The 17,824-nt window shown below is 40.0% G+C and overlaps 1 protein-coding gene across 2 annotated transcripts in view; it reads right to left on the reverse strand.

Annotated features, from left to right (window-relative positions):
• LOC126354906 (probable helicase senataxin) overlaps positions 1-17,824 on the reverse strand; it is a 264,286-nt gene that overhangs the window by 233,720 nt on the left and 12,742 nt on the right. For both annotated transcript variants that reach the window (XM_050004975.1, XM_050004976.1), the window contains one exon: positions 5,903-6,016. In XM_050004975.1, the coding sequence (XP_049860932.1) occupies positions 5,903-6,016 (114 nt within the window). The remainder of the gene's footprint in view (positions 1-5,902; positions 6,017-17,824) is intronic.

Here is a 17,824-nt window from a genome sequence, read left to right on the forward strand (position 1 = left end):
ACTTGACACATTCCACATCATAATGGTTACTGTCAGAATGATCAATGGAACACATAACCAACAAATGAAACTGATTGTTGCCCACAGCAACAAGGCCTTGCAATGCAGACTTTGTCTGTCCACTCTCTACTGCCTTTCTTATGTAAATCTTATGTAAATCTTGTCCCCTCCACACTTCTCTGCTGCTCCACTTCTCTGTGTGATAACACCTTCCTACATGGGCTATAGTTTTTGCAAAAATACTTAACAGCAAATTTAGAAGGATAAAAAATCGAAAAATAGTGTAATTTAAGACAGAAATATAGTGAATACACATCTTTTATGAGTTTTTATTGTTTTTAAAAATTTAAGTAAAGCTACACTATTTTGCAGAAACATACAGACAGAATAAAAACATTCTTGTATTCAGATTTGGGTCTGTTCACTACTTAATAAAATCACGAATTTCATTTACAGTTTTGTCACTGGAATAAACATTCCGGACATTTTTTTTGAAATCTGCCATAAACGTTAAGGACTTTTGAATCACAGAAATTATTCAATACTAGAGATGAGAGTGAACTCAAGCACAGTTTTATAACAAATGTCAATAATCCACTCACTCTGCTATGGTCTGCTATAGGAGGAGATCAGTATAAGGAATCAGCTTGAGTTATATATTTGGTAGGATCTAATATAGCTTAAGGCATGCATGGCAGTTAAAGTTGTAAAAGTCAATTTGTTTTCACATTGAAACAATTAGAGGAATTTATAACCCACTGCCTGCCATATTGCCATATAACAACAATGGAAATTTCTGGATTAACTACAACATAAAATAAGGACTGTTGAGGACTGATGTACCACACATGTAAACACGCAAAAGAAAACTTTATTCACACTAGTTTTTGAGCTCTTTACCTTCATCCAGCAATAATGCACATATTCACACACACAACCACTCGAACTCCCAAGCACACTCTCCCACAACTATAGAAAGGTAGACTAATGATTATTGAGAACAGTTGCCTGCACAACTGCAGGTGCTAATGATGTAGAGGACGAAACACAAGGCAAGGAGGGATAGTGGGATTAATGTGGGGAAGATCTTTCGACAGATGTCTCAGTGGCTGCACACCAAGACAAAAGTAGTTCAGAAGATAGAGGGGAAGGGAAAGGGGGGACAGTGGTGAGAGAGAGGGGCAAGAGGGATAGGGGCAAGAGAGGGAGGGGGTGGGAGGGGAAGGGGGAGAGAGGAGTGGGGAGGAGAAGTGTGAGGAGGGGAGTGGGGAGGGTGCAGGTAAGAGGAGGGGAAGGTGAGGAAGGGGTGGCAGATGGGGGGAGGTAGACTGGGAGGAGAGGGAGAGGGTGAGGGTGAGGGGGGAGTGCGAGAGGGGGAGGAGAGATAAGAGGGGAGGAGAGAGGAGAGGGGAGAGAAGAGGGTGAGGGGAGAGAAGAGGAGGAGGGGAGAGAAGAGGAGGAGGGGAGAGAAGAGGAGGAGGGGAGGGGAGAGAAGAGGAGGAGGGGAAAGAAGAGGAGGAGGGGAAAGAAGAGGAGGAGGGGAAAGAAAAGGAGGAGGGGAGAGAAGAGGGAGAGGGGAATGGAGAGGGAAGGGGAGGGAGGGAGGAAGGGAATGAGGGAGGGAGGGAGGGGAGATGGAGAGGGAGGGAGGGGTGAGGGAAAGAGAGAGGGTGGGCGATAGGGAGAAGGGAAAGGAGAGGGGGAGGGAGGGAGAGGGAAAAAGTAGGGGGTGAGAGGGGGGGAGAGAGGGGGGGGGAGGAGAGAGAGAGAGAGAGAGAGAGAGAGAGAGAGAGAGAGAGAGAGAGAGAGAGATAGGGGGGGGGGCACTTGACACATGACATGAGGAGGGGGGAGCAGCAGGACATAATCTGGACAGGAAAGGAATGCTGTAGACAGATGAGAGAAGGTTGAGAGAGAGGGCCCACTTGACACATGACACGAGGCGGGAGGAGGGGGGAGAAGCAGGACATAATCTGGACAGGAAAGGAATGCTGTAGACAGATGAGAGAAGGATGAGAGAGAGGGCCCACTTGACACATGACACGAGGCGGGAGGAGGGGGGAGCAGCAGGACATAATCTGGACAGGAAAGGAATGCTGTAGACAGATGAGAGAAGGGAAAAGGTCAGATGAGGAAGTGGTAAACAGTTAAATGGAGGTTTAGGCCAAGGGGATTGTACAAGTGCAGGATATGGCGGAGAGAGAATTCCCACCTGTGTAGTTATAAGAAACTAGTGTTGCCAGGGAGTATCCAAATGGCTCCCTTAGTGAAGTAGTTGTGGGAGTAACCTGTGTTGTGGTGCACAAGATGTTCGGCAACTGGTTGGTCAGATCAGCAGCATGCCATAGTTTGACGGTAACTATTCATTCGAGTAGATGGTTGATTACTTGTCATGCCCACGTAGAACACTGGATAGTAACTGTAACATAGCTGATATATAACATAGTTGCTTTTAAATGTGGCCCTGCCTTTTATTGGGTAGGAAATGCCGGTGAGTGGACTGTGATAGGAGATGGTTAGATGTGTGCGACATATTTTGCACTGGAGTTAACCACAAGGGAATGACCCATGGGGTGCATTCGGAGTAGGTTTGGAATAGGGGCGGATAAGGATATTCTGTAAACTAGGTGGGCAGTAGAACACTGCACGGTGTGAACAGGATACTGTCTGTCAATAAGGTTTTATCGAGCTCATCCACAGACAGATCTGCTGTGTCATCTCCTGGAACACCAGTAAACCTGTTAACCAGCCACCGACCAGCACTCCTCTGATCTGCTAGTATCACCTTGGCCTTGAAAAGATCAACAAAAAGCTCAACCACACCCTTCACCAGGCTTTCAACTACCTCTCATTATGCCCTGAGATGAGGGGCATTGTACCTTAAATCATACCCACATCAACCAAAGTAGTGGTTTGCCAAACACTAGACCAACAGAATATCCTTGCCATACAGCTCCCAATCCTGCACCCCATAGTTCATTTCCTTCTGGTCAACACAGGAGCAAGACACTTCCATACACCAACCCACCATCCACCAACTCGTAGTGCAGTCAAGTCATATGCACTGTAATGTTCTGATATAGGCTAGATGAAGTGTATGAGAACTTAAGGGGAGTTTCAGGTGAGACATAGTTTTCGAGCAGTCAGGAACAAATGCCGAAAGGGAAACATCCAGTGATAGTAGGTAGCTGCGTGGGTCAGCACCAAACACTGTCACAGGGAGCACCTGCAAGTGGCGTGGATTTTAGGACTCTTGGAGGATACTTGTAGGAGACTCAAACAATCAACAATTCTGGATGGAATGATGACAATATTATGAAAAGGATAGTTGCTACTCACCATATAGCAATGATGCTGGGTCACAGATGTGGACAACAAAACAACTTTGTGACAGGCTTTTTGTTGTGCCTACCTGACTCGGCATCTCCACTATATGGTGAGTAGTAACTATCCTTTCACAATATTATAGGAGACTCAAGGAATTCTAGAGTTTCATAACAATCAATTACTTTATTCCAACTTAACTACTACACTGAAGACCATTTATAAACATAGATGAGAGAGAACAGAAGAAGAATCATCCAGTGCTTCATTAAGTACAAACATATGAGAGCAACATTACAAGTGAGAAAACAGACTTAAATTGGACATTACCCAAGGTTGGTGTTGAGCGACACGTAATCCTAACACTCTTACTGAGAAACACTTTGAATACGAAAACCTGAGGCTTTTAAAGTATTCTGGCAGCACAATGTTTCTGCAGCCACCCCACTAACACTACTGATACTTCACAGTCATTTGCCAGTTTAAATTGGGCTTTTCTCCTTCATGGTGCCTCCAACCAACCCTATTTTGCATCCTTACCCTTCTTCTCTGCTGGATGATTGCTTCCAGCATTCAGATTAACAAGCTCTATGTTTGGTAGCAACAGCATCCAGCTGAAAGCTAAACATCACTGCCCTTCTTAGTATGGTAACGAACAACAGTGTTTTACATCACCATGCTCCACCCTGCAGACGCAGACTTCTATCTCATGAGCAGAGGCCTCTACTTCAGCAGTTTTCTTCATTTTCCCTCTCACTCTAACTTCTGTGAAACTACTGATGCGGCTATTCTTAGGTGTAATGGTCATTCTTGCTGCATGTGCTAAGAAATGCCTGTTTATGATTATCGCCTACTTACAACAACATGTAGATGGTTGTAAAGATACTAATTAGTTCTCTTTATCATGACTTATACCCTGGGACAGCTGTCCAAGCATTTGCAGTTCGTAAGTTTCTTCCATTACTATTTCCCTAGTGTAACCTAAATGCTACGATTTACGCCTGTACCTGCAGTGTGTCTCTGGTTTCTTGCCTCGGAGCACTCTTGTTGACTCCCAACTGTCTCAAGCTTAACAGTGAATGATTCAATAAGTTGTTAATATATAACAGCATTTCCTATCCAATGGCCAATGGCCTTGCCACACTGATAATACTGGTTCCCGTCAGATGACTGAAGTTAAGTGCTGTCAGGCTTGGCTAGCACTTGGGATGTTGGTAAGCGGGATGCACTCAGCCGTTGAGACAACCACGTAAGGAGCTACTTCATTGAGAAGTAGTAGTTACGGTCACGAAAACTGACAATGGCCAGGACAGCAGTGGGCTGACCACATGCCGCTCCACAACCACATCCCGTGGCGCCTATAACCTGCTGTGGCAATCACTCAATACCATCTGGGCCCCCCAGGGCCGGTCCAGACAGAGAATTTCCTACCCAATAAAAGGCAAGGTCATGTGTAAAATTCGAAATGTTATACATCAGCTATGCTGCAATTACTCTGCAGCATGCTATATGGGCATGACAAGTAACCAATTGTCTACTTGCATGAGTGGCCATCGTCAAACTTTGGCAGTCTGCAAACTTGATCATCCAGTTCCCGAACATGCTGTGTACCACAGCACAAATGACTTCAACAGCTGCTTCAGTAACTGAGCAATTGGATTCCCCTACCAGAATAGTTTCTCTGAACTATATAGGTGGGACTTCCCTCTCCAACACATCCTGCATTCACACAATTCCTCTGATCTAAACCTCCATTAATCAGTTTCTCACTACCTTTTCCCTTCTCTCTGTCCTCACCACTCCTTTCCACTCCAGATCATGTACTGTCTTCTCCCAGCACTCTCCCCCCACCCCCTGAGGTGGCATGCATTCTCTCTCTCTCTCTCTCTCTCTCTCTCTCTCTCTCTCTCTCTCTCTCTCTCTCTCTCCCCCCCCCCCCCCCCTCTCTTCTACCCTTTTCCACCCTTCCTCTTTCCTTCCTGTCTCCCTCTTCATCTCCACCTTCCCCTCCCTTCCTTCCTCCAATCCCTTTCAATACAACTTCCTTTCTCTATCTCTTACAAACTCTACCCTCTGAATTTCTTTTGTCTTGTTGTGCAGCCACTGAGTCATCTGTCGAAAGACCTCCTTCACGCTGTCCTACTAACCTCTCAGTTCTAGTGCATTCTTCTCTCCTCCCTCCCCAACACATCTGTGCAGGCAACTGCTCACAATAAGCGATAATCAACAGCCAGTCTCACTGCAGGAATGTTGTTGGGTGTCTGTGTGTCTAAATATGTGTACTTTTTCTAGAGAAAGAGTAAGAGCTCAAAAGCTAATATGAATACTGTTTTCTACTGCATGTTTCTATATGCCACACCTCACTCCAATGGTTTCTCTTATATTATACTGTTGTTTAGATCTATCAAGTACACATTAAAAAGGGTTTGAGCCTATTCCTCAAGCCAATAGGACATTTAAAGTTACATGCAGCAGTTTAAATAATAAAATGTGTATTAAATAAAACACTCACACTCAAATGTTTACAAGGAAGTAATCAGTTTATTTTAACTTCAAGTCTCTACATTACATAACTTACCCCACCATCTATTATGTATAATCCTTTGTCTTTCTTCACAATATTGCAGTGAGACCTTGACACATACGTTGATAGGCAATTGATTTCATTATATCGTGCCCTTCCAACTCTGTACTGTAAACAGAATTTCAAACTGTTATCATATCTGTGATACATGATATGGAGTATGAGAATTTACACTACATGTTACTTGTTGAACATGTTACACTTGTTGGATAATAGATGAGAAGCAAATATGCCTAAAATGATTGGAGTTATAAATAAAGATGTTTTTGGTTAAAATGAAAGCACGTACTGGAGATGCTATGGTAATAAAACAGTGAGACCACATGACCTAGAGAGAGACGTAAAGAAATAAGAATTGTTTCTTCTCTGTAACATCTGAGATTTATAACGAGGTGCACATTTATAAGGATCTATCATAACATTTATTATTTTTGCTTATATAAGGCTCCATCTGTTTGAAGAATAAATTATGACTTCTCAATTAGATATTTTAGCTGCTGTTGTTGTTATCTTCATTCTGAAATATGTCACAATTTTGTACAATAATAGAGAAGCAGATGTGCCTAAACAGAATGGAGCTCTAAATGAGGATACATTTGCTGAAAATAAAACCGTATTTACAGAACTTGCTAATAGTGCTAAAAGGGCAGGATCATGTGACACACAGAGCTATGTAAACACATACTAAATGTTTCTTCTCTGTAACATCGGGGATTTATATTTTTACAGCTATTATATTTGCTAATGTAAAGCTCCATTGTTTCAAGAAAATTCCAACTTGACAATTAGTAGCAGCTGCAAAAGTTACAAAGTGTAACATAAAAGAAACAAGGTATCTGGCCTTGTAAGTAAGATATGGACATAATGTTGAAAGAAATCACGAGTTTACACAGCACACAACATTGTCTTCGCTGATAATGATAAAATATTTTGATAAGTGAGATGTTAAAATAATTAAAATAAACAAATACACCAGGATGTAAAGATCAAGATAAAAAGAAAAAGCTTAGCATTGTGTGAAACACTCACTCACTCACTCACTCACTCACACACTCTCTCTCTCTCTCTCTCTCTCTCTCTCTCTCTCTCTCTCTCTCTCTCACACACACACACACACACACACACTTGTAAATTCTTGATTGCCTTCATCATGGTGTCCATATTTTACCTACTAATTCCAATGGCCTATTTGTTTTTTCTTATACTTCATAACTTTTGCTGCTGCTGATGATGATGATTGTGAAGTTAGGATTATTTTTTGAAACAACTGGAGTCTTAAGTGAGCAAAAATAATGAGTGCAATAACAGGTCCCTATAAACATGTTATAAGTCCCCAATGTCAATGAGAAGAAATAGTTCTTATTTCTTTACAAATCTCTCGGAGTCACAAGGTTTCACTCTGTTATCCCTACAGCATGTCCTGCAAATACATTTTCATTTTAAGCAAAAACACCCTAATTTAGAATTCCAACCTGTATACATTTGTATGTGTGGCAATGAACATCAGACAAAACAGAGATGAGCTAAGCACACTGAAAGACATTAATTAAAGTATCAGCTTTGAAAGACTGAGAAATAAATCACGCAACATACAATTTTAAAAAGAGACCCACAGCAGCTGCATCAACCATAAAAAAAAGAAAAAAATAAAGAAAGAAAGAAAGAAAGAAAGGAAAGGAAGGAAGGAAGGAAGGAAGGAAAGAAAAGATGTGATCTCTGTTTATCACTTTTCCCTTGTCTGTTGTCTGAAAACAGAATGCACTCCAGTAAAATGTAATGCACTAACTGTAGAGGGAGAACAAGGCTTGTACACAGTATGCAGATTAAAGTGGATATAGGTTGCAGTGGTAATGCAAAGATGAAGAGGCTTGCACAAGGCTGTAGTGGATGTGTATACATGCCCTGCTATATTGCTGCTCAGGTGCTGTGGACCTGAATACATGTGCCGCTTCGATTTTTCTACACTGTTATGGACATCTGAATGCGTCCTGAGCCACTAACCTCTCAATGCTGAGGACGAGTTACTTCCATACTCGGTGAATAAAACAGTTTCATGTATTTATCAATAACAAATGTGCCTCACTGTGTACTATCATTTGCAGAAAACCTCGTTTCGATACCTTGAATCATTTATGAGACATAACGATTGTTACGAGCACACGAATTGTGATGTGCGACGATGTGAACCCTTCAAATATAAAACCCAATAATGAAATATCCTTTTGGTCTCAACTTTAAATAAAATTCAAGTATCTTGGCTAAATTTCATTCCCTTTAACATATAAGCTAAAAATCAACCATATGTTAAGTTCAAACAATGCCTTTTTACCTTAGTGAACTCTTTAAAATTCCATCTGATTTTTTACTTAATTTGATGTATGACAGTAAATATGGCAGACAATGAAATGAAATTCGGTTCTTTGAGTGCAGCTATCATACTGTAAGTGTGCAAAAATCAAATGTTTCCACCCAATAGTTTCCGAAAAATTGGGTAAGTATTTCCTATCGATCGGAACACTGTCTCTCAGACAGGCACCAGCATTTGACAAGCAGTACAGCCATAACAAAAGCAGCCACAATAATAAATGCAAAGACCTTGTCTGTAGAAGCAAAAGGGTTAACTATCAAGCTTATTTTAAAATGGGTCAGTTGATATTTAGACTCTATATGTAACGGATATCATTTGAACCTTGATTGAGAATACATAAAATATTTTCCAACATACTCATACTCAGGGAATAAGAGTTGTACGTAATAGCATACTACAGTGTTCTCATTTATTTGCACTGCATGTATCTGTGTGAAATGTGGATGCATTGCGTAGTATCAAGATATCAATTAATTGTCCGCCCCTGGTAGCTGAGTGGTCAGTGCAACTGAATGGCAATCCTAAGGACCTGGGTTTGATTCCCGCTTGTGTCGGAAATTTTCTCCGATCAGGGACAATTATGAACAGACACTGATTAAAAAGAAACAATGATTCAAGATAAAGATTATCAAGGTTCATAATACACAGTAACACATAGGAGAAAAACTGATGCCAGATACTGTATTTCTACTGCAAAGATCACTTAGGACAGTTCAGTATCTGCACTACTACAAAGATTTGAGTATTGAGGAATGTTATTGTTTCTGATTTGCACAGAGGGCAGTACACTTCCTTGTTTGTACATCACCCTATCGATACAGGAAGATGTAAACAATGAAATGCTTTGCCCTCTACTCAAGTCAAAAACAACATATGCTCAATACTCAAATCTTTATAGGATTAAATATTAAAAGCTGGAAAATAATAAGACTACTGAGTTGTTATTGTTAACTGTTAAGTGAGGTCAGGTCAATCAGTTTCAAATGTATATGGTCCTGTAAAAGTGATACACCATATTTAAACAAAGTTGAGAAACATTGTTGCAAGTACCTACAAGACGAAAAATATTACACACCAGAATTTTGTTGGTTATACTATTCGGAATACCTATGATCCAATCTGCAAATCAATATATTATTAAAATACATTAAACTTCTGAATAAAAAACTATTTAAAATGCGGTTAATACCCAAACAACAGCAGATAGAGTATAGAGGCACTTCCAGCAGTTGAGAAAGATCTTCCTTCTAATCTCACTCAATGGATTTAGGATATTCATTGTGAGGCAGATGCACAAGCTACAACTAATGGATAAGACAGGTCAGCCAATAGAGCCTGTTGCTCCAAAACATCTATACATACTTCATAATAACTGTAGTATTTATCTAATACATTAAGTAGTAAAGAAATCTAAACTACAAATACATTCTTTGTCTTAATTTTATCAAATTTAAAATTATTCTGGGCTACCCAAATATATGAGGTGATTTTCTTCAAGACTGTATAAATAATTAATGTTACCACAATACTACATGGTAATTTCTTGTACAAATTCGAAACAATCTCATAACTCCCACATGAGTCTTAAAATGTCATTTCACAAATGGACAAGTAACTGCACACTGTATTGATATCTGCTGATCGGAATGCTTTTCCAAGTTCTAAGACCTCCTCTAACCAATCTGATTGTCTAATGGAGAACTGGATCTAGAATTTTTAGTGACACACACTAAAACTCTGTTCGAACAGGCCTTGGAAGGCCCAATGGCACCGACCAGTCGCCATGTCATCCTCAGCCCAAAAGGCACCACTGGATGCGGATTTGGAGGGGCATGTTGTCAGCACACCGGTCTCCCGGCCATATGTCAGTTTGCGAGACCAGACCCACTACTTCTCAATCAAGTAGTTCCTCAGTTTGCCTCACAAGGGCTGAGTGCACCACACTTGCCAACAGCACTTGGCAGACCAGATGGTCATCCATTCAAGTGCTAGCCCACCCCAACAGCACTTAACTTCGGTGATCTGACGGGAACTGGTGTTACCACTGCGACAAGGCCACTGGCTAGTGACACACACTAGCATGATGAATTAACAACCATACTACAAAGTAAAGGTACAGCAGTCGTATACTCCATTTTCTGCATACATGTAGAGCTGTACTCTGTGTTTTACAGTCATATATGTTTAACACTTAGGCGCCAACGCCCATAAAAATATAGGCGTGCGAGGCCTACCGGAAAGTCCAATGCCCACAATTTTACGGGCGCGTGTTCTCGTTCTTCCCCTTCCTTCCTTTGTGTTGTTACGGCTCCCGCTTGTCTGGGAGGTGCTGCATGGACTGTAGTTCAAGTATTGGTCACTAGATGGTGTGGGCATGCTATGGAAGCGTGTGCTTCCCTTTTTATTTGTCGGGTTTATTGAGCGGTGATTTTTTCCCACGCGGTTTCAGTAGTGTCGACACGGCGAAGCGTGGCTTGAGAGATGAAGAAATTGCTCGGGAGTTACATCGTGATTTAGAAGAAAGTGACGTTGATTTGTCAGAGGAAGATATTGTAGATGACTCTGATGATGATGTGGACTATGTTCAATAAGTAGTTTCTGGCAGTTCAGGTAAAGAATTCTGACAACGAAACGTATAATTTTTGTTCAGATTTTCACTGAAAAAACTCTCAGTACATAATTATGATTTTATTTGCAAATACTACTCTTCTTATAGATTCAGAAGAGGAGAGCAGGTGTCCAAGCACTTCAGCAGCAAGTAATCCCGTCGATATTGTGCCTGAAGAACGAGTGAGACTGACGGCGAGGGGGAGGCCGAGACCTGTGCACCGCATCAATTCTGTGGAAGGTTGGACGGCTACTGATCGTGCATCAGGGGATATCGATCTATTCTCAGGACAATCTGGAATATGCAATGTTGTCAGTTTGGACCAGATCAGTGCACCGCTAGAATTTTTTTTTCATATTTCCTGACAGACAGTATGATGAAACATATAAAGGAACAAACTAATCTGTATGCTCAAAATGCATCAGGAAATTACGAAGCACAAATTCCGTTTCACCCACCTGCTCATCATCAAAGTGGAAAGAAGTTACACTTATGGAAATAAGGAAGTTTCTGGCAATTGTAGTCCATATGTGTGTAAGTGTGAGGCCATGTATACGAGAGCACTGGTCCAAGAACCCTGCTGTGTCATGTAATTTTTGTCCAAACATCTTGAGCCATGTATTTTGAGAAACTTCCACATTAGTGATAATTCCTTAGCTAAGAGGAAAGAAGAAACTGGCTATGACCCACTGCACAAGATGAGATCCCTCAGATAATGAGTGTGCTAATTTCCAGTGTGTGTATACACCATCTCAAAAAATTACAATAGATAAATGCGCGTGTAAATTTCGCGGTCGTGTGTATTTCAAACAGTATATGGCACAAAAACCAAATAAATACGGTATGAAACTGTACATGTTATCCGAATCTGACACAGGTTACATCTGGAATTTCTCTGTTTACGCGGGTGAAAGGTCTGACACAGTGACTGGTAAAGACATTGCTTGCAAATCTGTCAGGAAAAGAATACACTTTGTTTACGGACAGATTCTACACAAGTCCAATACTTGCTTCAGAACTGGAAACTGCAAAAACTGCTCTTGTGGGAACAACAAGAAAATCTCGGCAGGGATTACCTCGTGCTATAAAAGATCTGAACCTTCAGCGAAGTGAACTTATTTTCAGGCGTAAAGGAAATATGTCAACACTGTGTTGGAAGGACAAAAGAAATGTGCATATGATAAGTACAAGGCACACTGCTGAGATGGTCATTTTCACTGACGAGAGAGGAAGAGAGAAGTCGAAGCCAGCCTGTGTAGTGGACTACAATAAAAACAAGTTTGGTGTTGACTTATCGGATCAGCGATTGTCATATGGCGCATTTGAACATCGAACTGTGAAGTGGTGGAGAAAGTTGGCACTTCATGTTATACTAATGGCAATTGTATTTTCCTGCATTTTATACAATAACTTTACTGGAAAATGCCTCACAACATCTCACTTCATGACAGTTATCTGTGCAGATATTGCACAAAGCAAAGATCTTGAACCCCGACCTGGTCCATCTGGACTCTCAAGACTATTAACAGGAAATAATTTCCTGGAAAAGATTGAGACAGAAGTAGGTAAGATTAGATTAGATTAGATTAATACTTGTTCCATAGATCATGAATACAACACTTCGTAATGATGTGGAACGTGTCAGGTTAATGAAAGATGTCTGTATAAGATATTACATTACACAAAATATTGCATGACACTAATGCTTAAGTTAGTTTTTTTCCCTCCCTTAATTTATATCTAAAAATTCAGCCAATGAGTAGAAGGAGTTGTCATCTAGAAATTCTTTTAATTTATTTTTAAATGTTGGTTGACTATCTGTCAGGCTTTTGATGCTGTTTGGTAGGTGACCAAAGACTTTTGTGGCAGCATAATTTACCCCCTTCTGTGCCAAAGTCAGATTTAACCCAGCATAGTGAAGATCATCCTTTCTCCTGGTGTTATAGCTATGCACACTGCTATTACTTTTGAACTGGGCTGGATTATTAACAACAAATTTCATAAGTGAATATATATACTGTGAGGTTACTGTGAGGATCCTTAGATCCTTAAATAGATGTCTGCAAGATGACCGTGGGTGGGCTCCAGCAACTATTCTGATTACACGTTTTTGAGCAATGAATACTTTTCTACTCAACGATGAATTACCCCAAAATATGATACCATACGAAAGCAGTGAATGAAAGTAGGCACAGTAAGCTAATTTACTGAGATTCTTATCACCACAATTTGCAATAACCCTAATAGCATACGTAGCCGAACTCAGACGTTTCAGCAGACCATCAATGTGTTGCTTCCAGTTTAACCTCTCATCAATGGACACACCTAAAAATTTTGAAAATTCTACCTTAGCTATAGACTTCTGTTCAAAGTCTATATTTATTACTGGAGTTGTGCCATTTACTGTACGGAACTGTATATACTGTGTTTTATCAAAATTTAAAGAGAGTCCGTTTGCTGAGAACCACTTAATAATTTTGTGAAAAACATCATTTACAATTACATCACTTAGTTCTTGGTTTTTGGATGTTATTACTATACTTGTATCATCAGCAAAAAGAACTAACTTTGCATCTTCATCAATATGGAATGGTAAGTCATTATGTATATCAAGAACAGTAAAGGACCTAAGACCGAACCCTGTGGGACCCCGTGCTTGATAGCCCCCCAGTTTGAGGAATCGGCTGTTGTATTAACATTACATGAACAACTTATTTCAACTTTCTGCATTCTTCCAGTTAAGTATGAATTAAACCATTTGTGCACTGCCCCCCTCAAACCATAATGATTTAGCTTATCTAAAAGAATTCCATGATTTACACAGTCAAAGGCCTTTGAGAGATCACAAAAAATACCAATGGGTTATGTCCGGTTATTCAGAGCATTTAATATTTGATCAGTGAAAGCGTATATAGCATTTTCTGTTGAAAAGCCTTTCTGAAAACCAAACTGACATTTTGTTAGTACTCTATTTTTACATATATGGGAGGCTACTCTTGAATACATTACTTTCTCAAAAATTTTTGACAGAGCTGACAGAAGAGAGATTGGGCGATAGTTGTTGACATCCGACGTACCCCCTTTTTATGCAATGGTTTTACAATGCCATATTTCAGTCTATCGGGGAAAACACCCTGCTCCAAAGAGGTATTACATATATGGCTGAGAATCCTACTTATCTGTGGGGAACAAGCTTTAAGTATCTTGCTGGAAATGCCATCAATTCCGTAAGAGCTTTTACTTTTCAGTGAGTTTATTATTTTACTGATTTCAGAGGGAGAGGTTCGTGGAAATACAGTTGTTTCAAACTGCACAGGTATGGCCTCTTCTATTAGAAGCCTTGCCTAGATCCTACTTTCTCCACAACATTTAAAAAATGATTATTGAAAATATTTCCAATTTCAGATTGTTTGTTAGTACACTTGTCATTCAGTTTTATGGCACTAAAGTCTTCCTGTGCTCTTGGTTGCCCAAGAAAGAGAAACAAAAAGAGTGTATAGTGTGTTCTCTGAAAGATAAAAAAAGCTGACTGGAAAAGTGTGGCGAAAAGACATAAGCTACCAGTGTAGTGAATGTAAAGTAGCATTGTGCAAAATACCTTGCTTCAAAATTGCCCACAAAAAGAACAAAACTGCATCCTAAAATAGTTACAGGAGGTTACTGTAGATAAGGCATACTGTATCTATCATAATTACAATTTTTATGTAAAATAAAAAAAATTTCCTTCTAGAAAATACAGTGAATATACCTTTGACCAATTCTTCCTTTTTTCAAAAACAATGTAGATTAAAACTGAAGAAACTGCAAAAAGGAGGGAACTTAAGGAGATGGGACCTGGATAAACTGAAAGAACCAGAGGTTGTACAGAGCATAAGGGAACAATTGACAGGAATGGGGGAAACAAATACAGTAGAAGAAGAATGGGTAGCTTTGAGGGATGAAGTAGTGAAGGCAGCAGATAATCAAGTAGGTAAAAAGACGAGGGCTGCTAGAAATCCTTGGGTAACAGAAGAAATATTGAATTTAATTGATGAAAGGAGAAAATATAAAAAGGCAGTAAATGAAGCAGGCAAAAAGGAATACAAACGTCTCAAAAATGAGATCGAAAGGAAGTGCAAAATGGCTAAGCAGGGATGGCTAGAGGAAAAATGTAAGGATGTAGAGGCTTATCTCACTAGGGGTAAGAGAGATACTGCCTACAGGAAAATTAGAGAGACCTTTGGAGATAAGAGAACCACTTGTATGAACATCAAGAGCTCCGATGGAAACCCAGTTCTAAGCAAAGAAAGGAAAGCAGAACGGTGGAAGGAGTATATAGAGGGTCTATACAAGGGTGATGTACTTGAGGACAATATTATAGAAATGGAAGAGGATGTGGATGAAGATGAAATGGGAGATACGATACTGCGTGAAGAGTTTGACAGAGCACTGAAAGACCTGAGTCGAAACAAGGCCCCCGGAGTAGACAACAATCCATTGGAACTACTGACGGCCTTGGGAGAACCAGTCCTGTCAAAACTGTACCATCTGGTGAAAAAGATGTACGAAACAGGAGTAATACCCTCAGTCTTCAAGAAGAATATAATAATTCCAATCCCAAAGAAAGCAGGTGTTGACAGATGTGAAAATTACCGAACAATCAGTTTAATACGCCACAGCTGCAAAATACTAACACGAATTCTTTACAGACGAATGGAAAAACTAGTAGAAGCCGACCTCACGGAAGATCAGTTTGGATTCTGTAGAAATGTTGGAATATGTGAGGCAATACTGACCTTACGACTTATCTTAGAAGAAAGATTAAGGAAAGACAAACCTACGTTTGTAGCATTAGTAGACTTAGAGAAAGCTTTTGACAATGTTGACTGGAATACTCTCTTTCAAATTCTAAAGGTGGCAGGGGTAAAATACAGGGAGCGAAAGGCTATTTACAATTTGTACAGAAACCAAATGGCAGTTATAAAAGTCGAGGGACATGAGAGGGAAGCAGTTGTTGGGAAGGGAGTGAGACAGGGTTGTAGCCTCTCCCCGATGTTATTCAGTCTGTATATTGAGCAAGCAGTAAAGGAAACAAAAGAAAAATTCGGGGTAGGTATTAAAATCCATGGAGAAGAAAGGAAAACTATGAGGTTCACCGATGACATCGTAATTCTGTCAGAGACAGCAAAGGACTAGGAAGAGCAGTTGAATGGAATGGATAGTGTCTTGAAAGGATGATATAAGATGAACATCAACAAAAGCAAAACGAGGATAATGGAATGTAGTTGAATTAAGTCGGGTGCTGCTGATGGAATTAGATTAGGAAATGAGACACTTAAAGTGGTAAAGGAGTTTTGCTATTTGGGGAGCAAAATAACTGATGGTGGTCGAAGTAGAGAGGATATAAAATGTAGACTGACAATGGCAAGGAAAGCGTTTCTGAAGAAGAGAAATTTTTTAACATCGAGTATAGATTTAAGTGTCAGGAAGTCGTTTCTGAAAGTATTTGTAAGGAGTGTAGCCATGTATGGAAGTGAAACATGGGCGATAAATAGTTTGGACAAGAAGAGAATAGAAGCTTTCAAAATGTGGTGCTACAGAAGAATGCTGAAGATTAGATGGGTAGATCACGTAACTAATGAGGAAGTAATGAATAGGATTGGGGAGAAGAGAAGTTTGTGGCACAACTTGACCAGAAGAAGGGATCGGTTGGTAGGACATGTTCTGAGGCACCAAGGGATCACCAATTTAGTATTGGAGGGCAGTGTGGAGGGTAAAAATCGTAGAGGGAGACCAAGAGATGAATACACTAAGCAGATTCAGAAGGATGTAGGTTGCAGTAGATACTGGGAGATGAAGAAGCTTGCACAGAATAGAGTAGCATGGAGAGCTGCATCAAACTAGTCTCAGGACTGAAGACCACAACAACAACATGTTATAATAACAACACTTGTCAAAAGTATGTATTAATTCAAGAGAAAGGTATTATATATATGGCTTTAAACAAGAAGGTCTAGGTTTTTCAATAAGAGTAATTTTATTGCTACAACTGAAACCTTTAATGAGTTGTAGTAGTTTAAAATACATTAAAATCAGCCAGTCTTTATGATCGACACCTGTGCGCAATGGCTCAGGACCCAAAGTGTTAAGGTCAAAAAACTTCAAAAAATGCTAATTTTAGAATGGTGTCTTCACACTGTGTTTAGAAACAAGACACTAATAACCGTCAGGAGACACCAATTTCTTGGCCAATAGATTAAAATAAGTTTTTCCAGTTCATTTCACCTATCTGTCAAATGTAATGTAAAAGCCAACGAAGGACTGTAACAAAGTCAAGGGAGCCTGCTGTTTCAACTTAATTTATGGAGCAATGAATCCAACCATTTATCCTCAATTTCATGCCATTAATTGCTATTGCAAATACTGTCAAATACACCTATACTTTCATTTCTGCACATCTGCATTTATATACAACAAAAATGTATTATGGTGTGAATATGGTAACACTATGAAAAACATTGAAACCAGCCACAATTTGATCAAATGAAAGATTTATGTTTTATTTACTAGGGGTACATGTAACCTGAACTTCAGAAAATATAATCTAATTGGATAGATAAAAAGTCTACTCACCAAGCTGTGGCAGGAGATACCACATAAAATGGTATTGGAATTTGCAGACTTTCGGAGCCACTGGCTTCTTCTTCTTGAAGAGGAAGGAAGAAGGACGAAGAAAAGACTTATCAGATGGGATGAGAAGGAAAGACTGACTCAGACTGGATGGAGAAAATTTGGGAAAAGTCGCTCACAAGTGAATTGACTGAATCAGTCATCCCACCCACTATGTCTCCCCTGACCTGGGATTTTGGGTCACTTTTCCATACTCTCCCCATTTCCTAAAACTCACCACTCTTTTTCGTTCTCCCCTCTTTCTTTCCCTTCACCTCTTCTGCCACAAGGA

This window comes from Schistocerca gregaria, chromosome 3, assembly GCF_023897955.1.
Source record: "Schistocerca gregaria isolate iqSchGreg1 chromosome 3, iqSchGreg1.2, whole genome shotgun sequence".
In the NCBI taxonomy this organism is placed as follows: domain Eukaryota; kingdom Metazoa; phylum Arthropoda; class Insecta; order Orthoptera; family Acrididae; genus Schistocerca; species Schistocerca gregaria.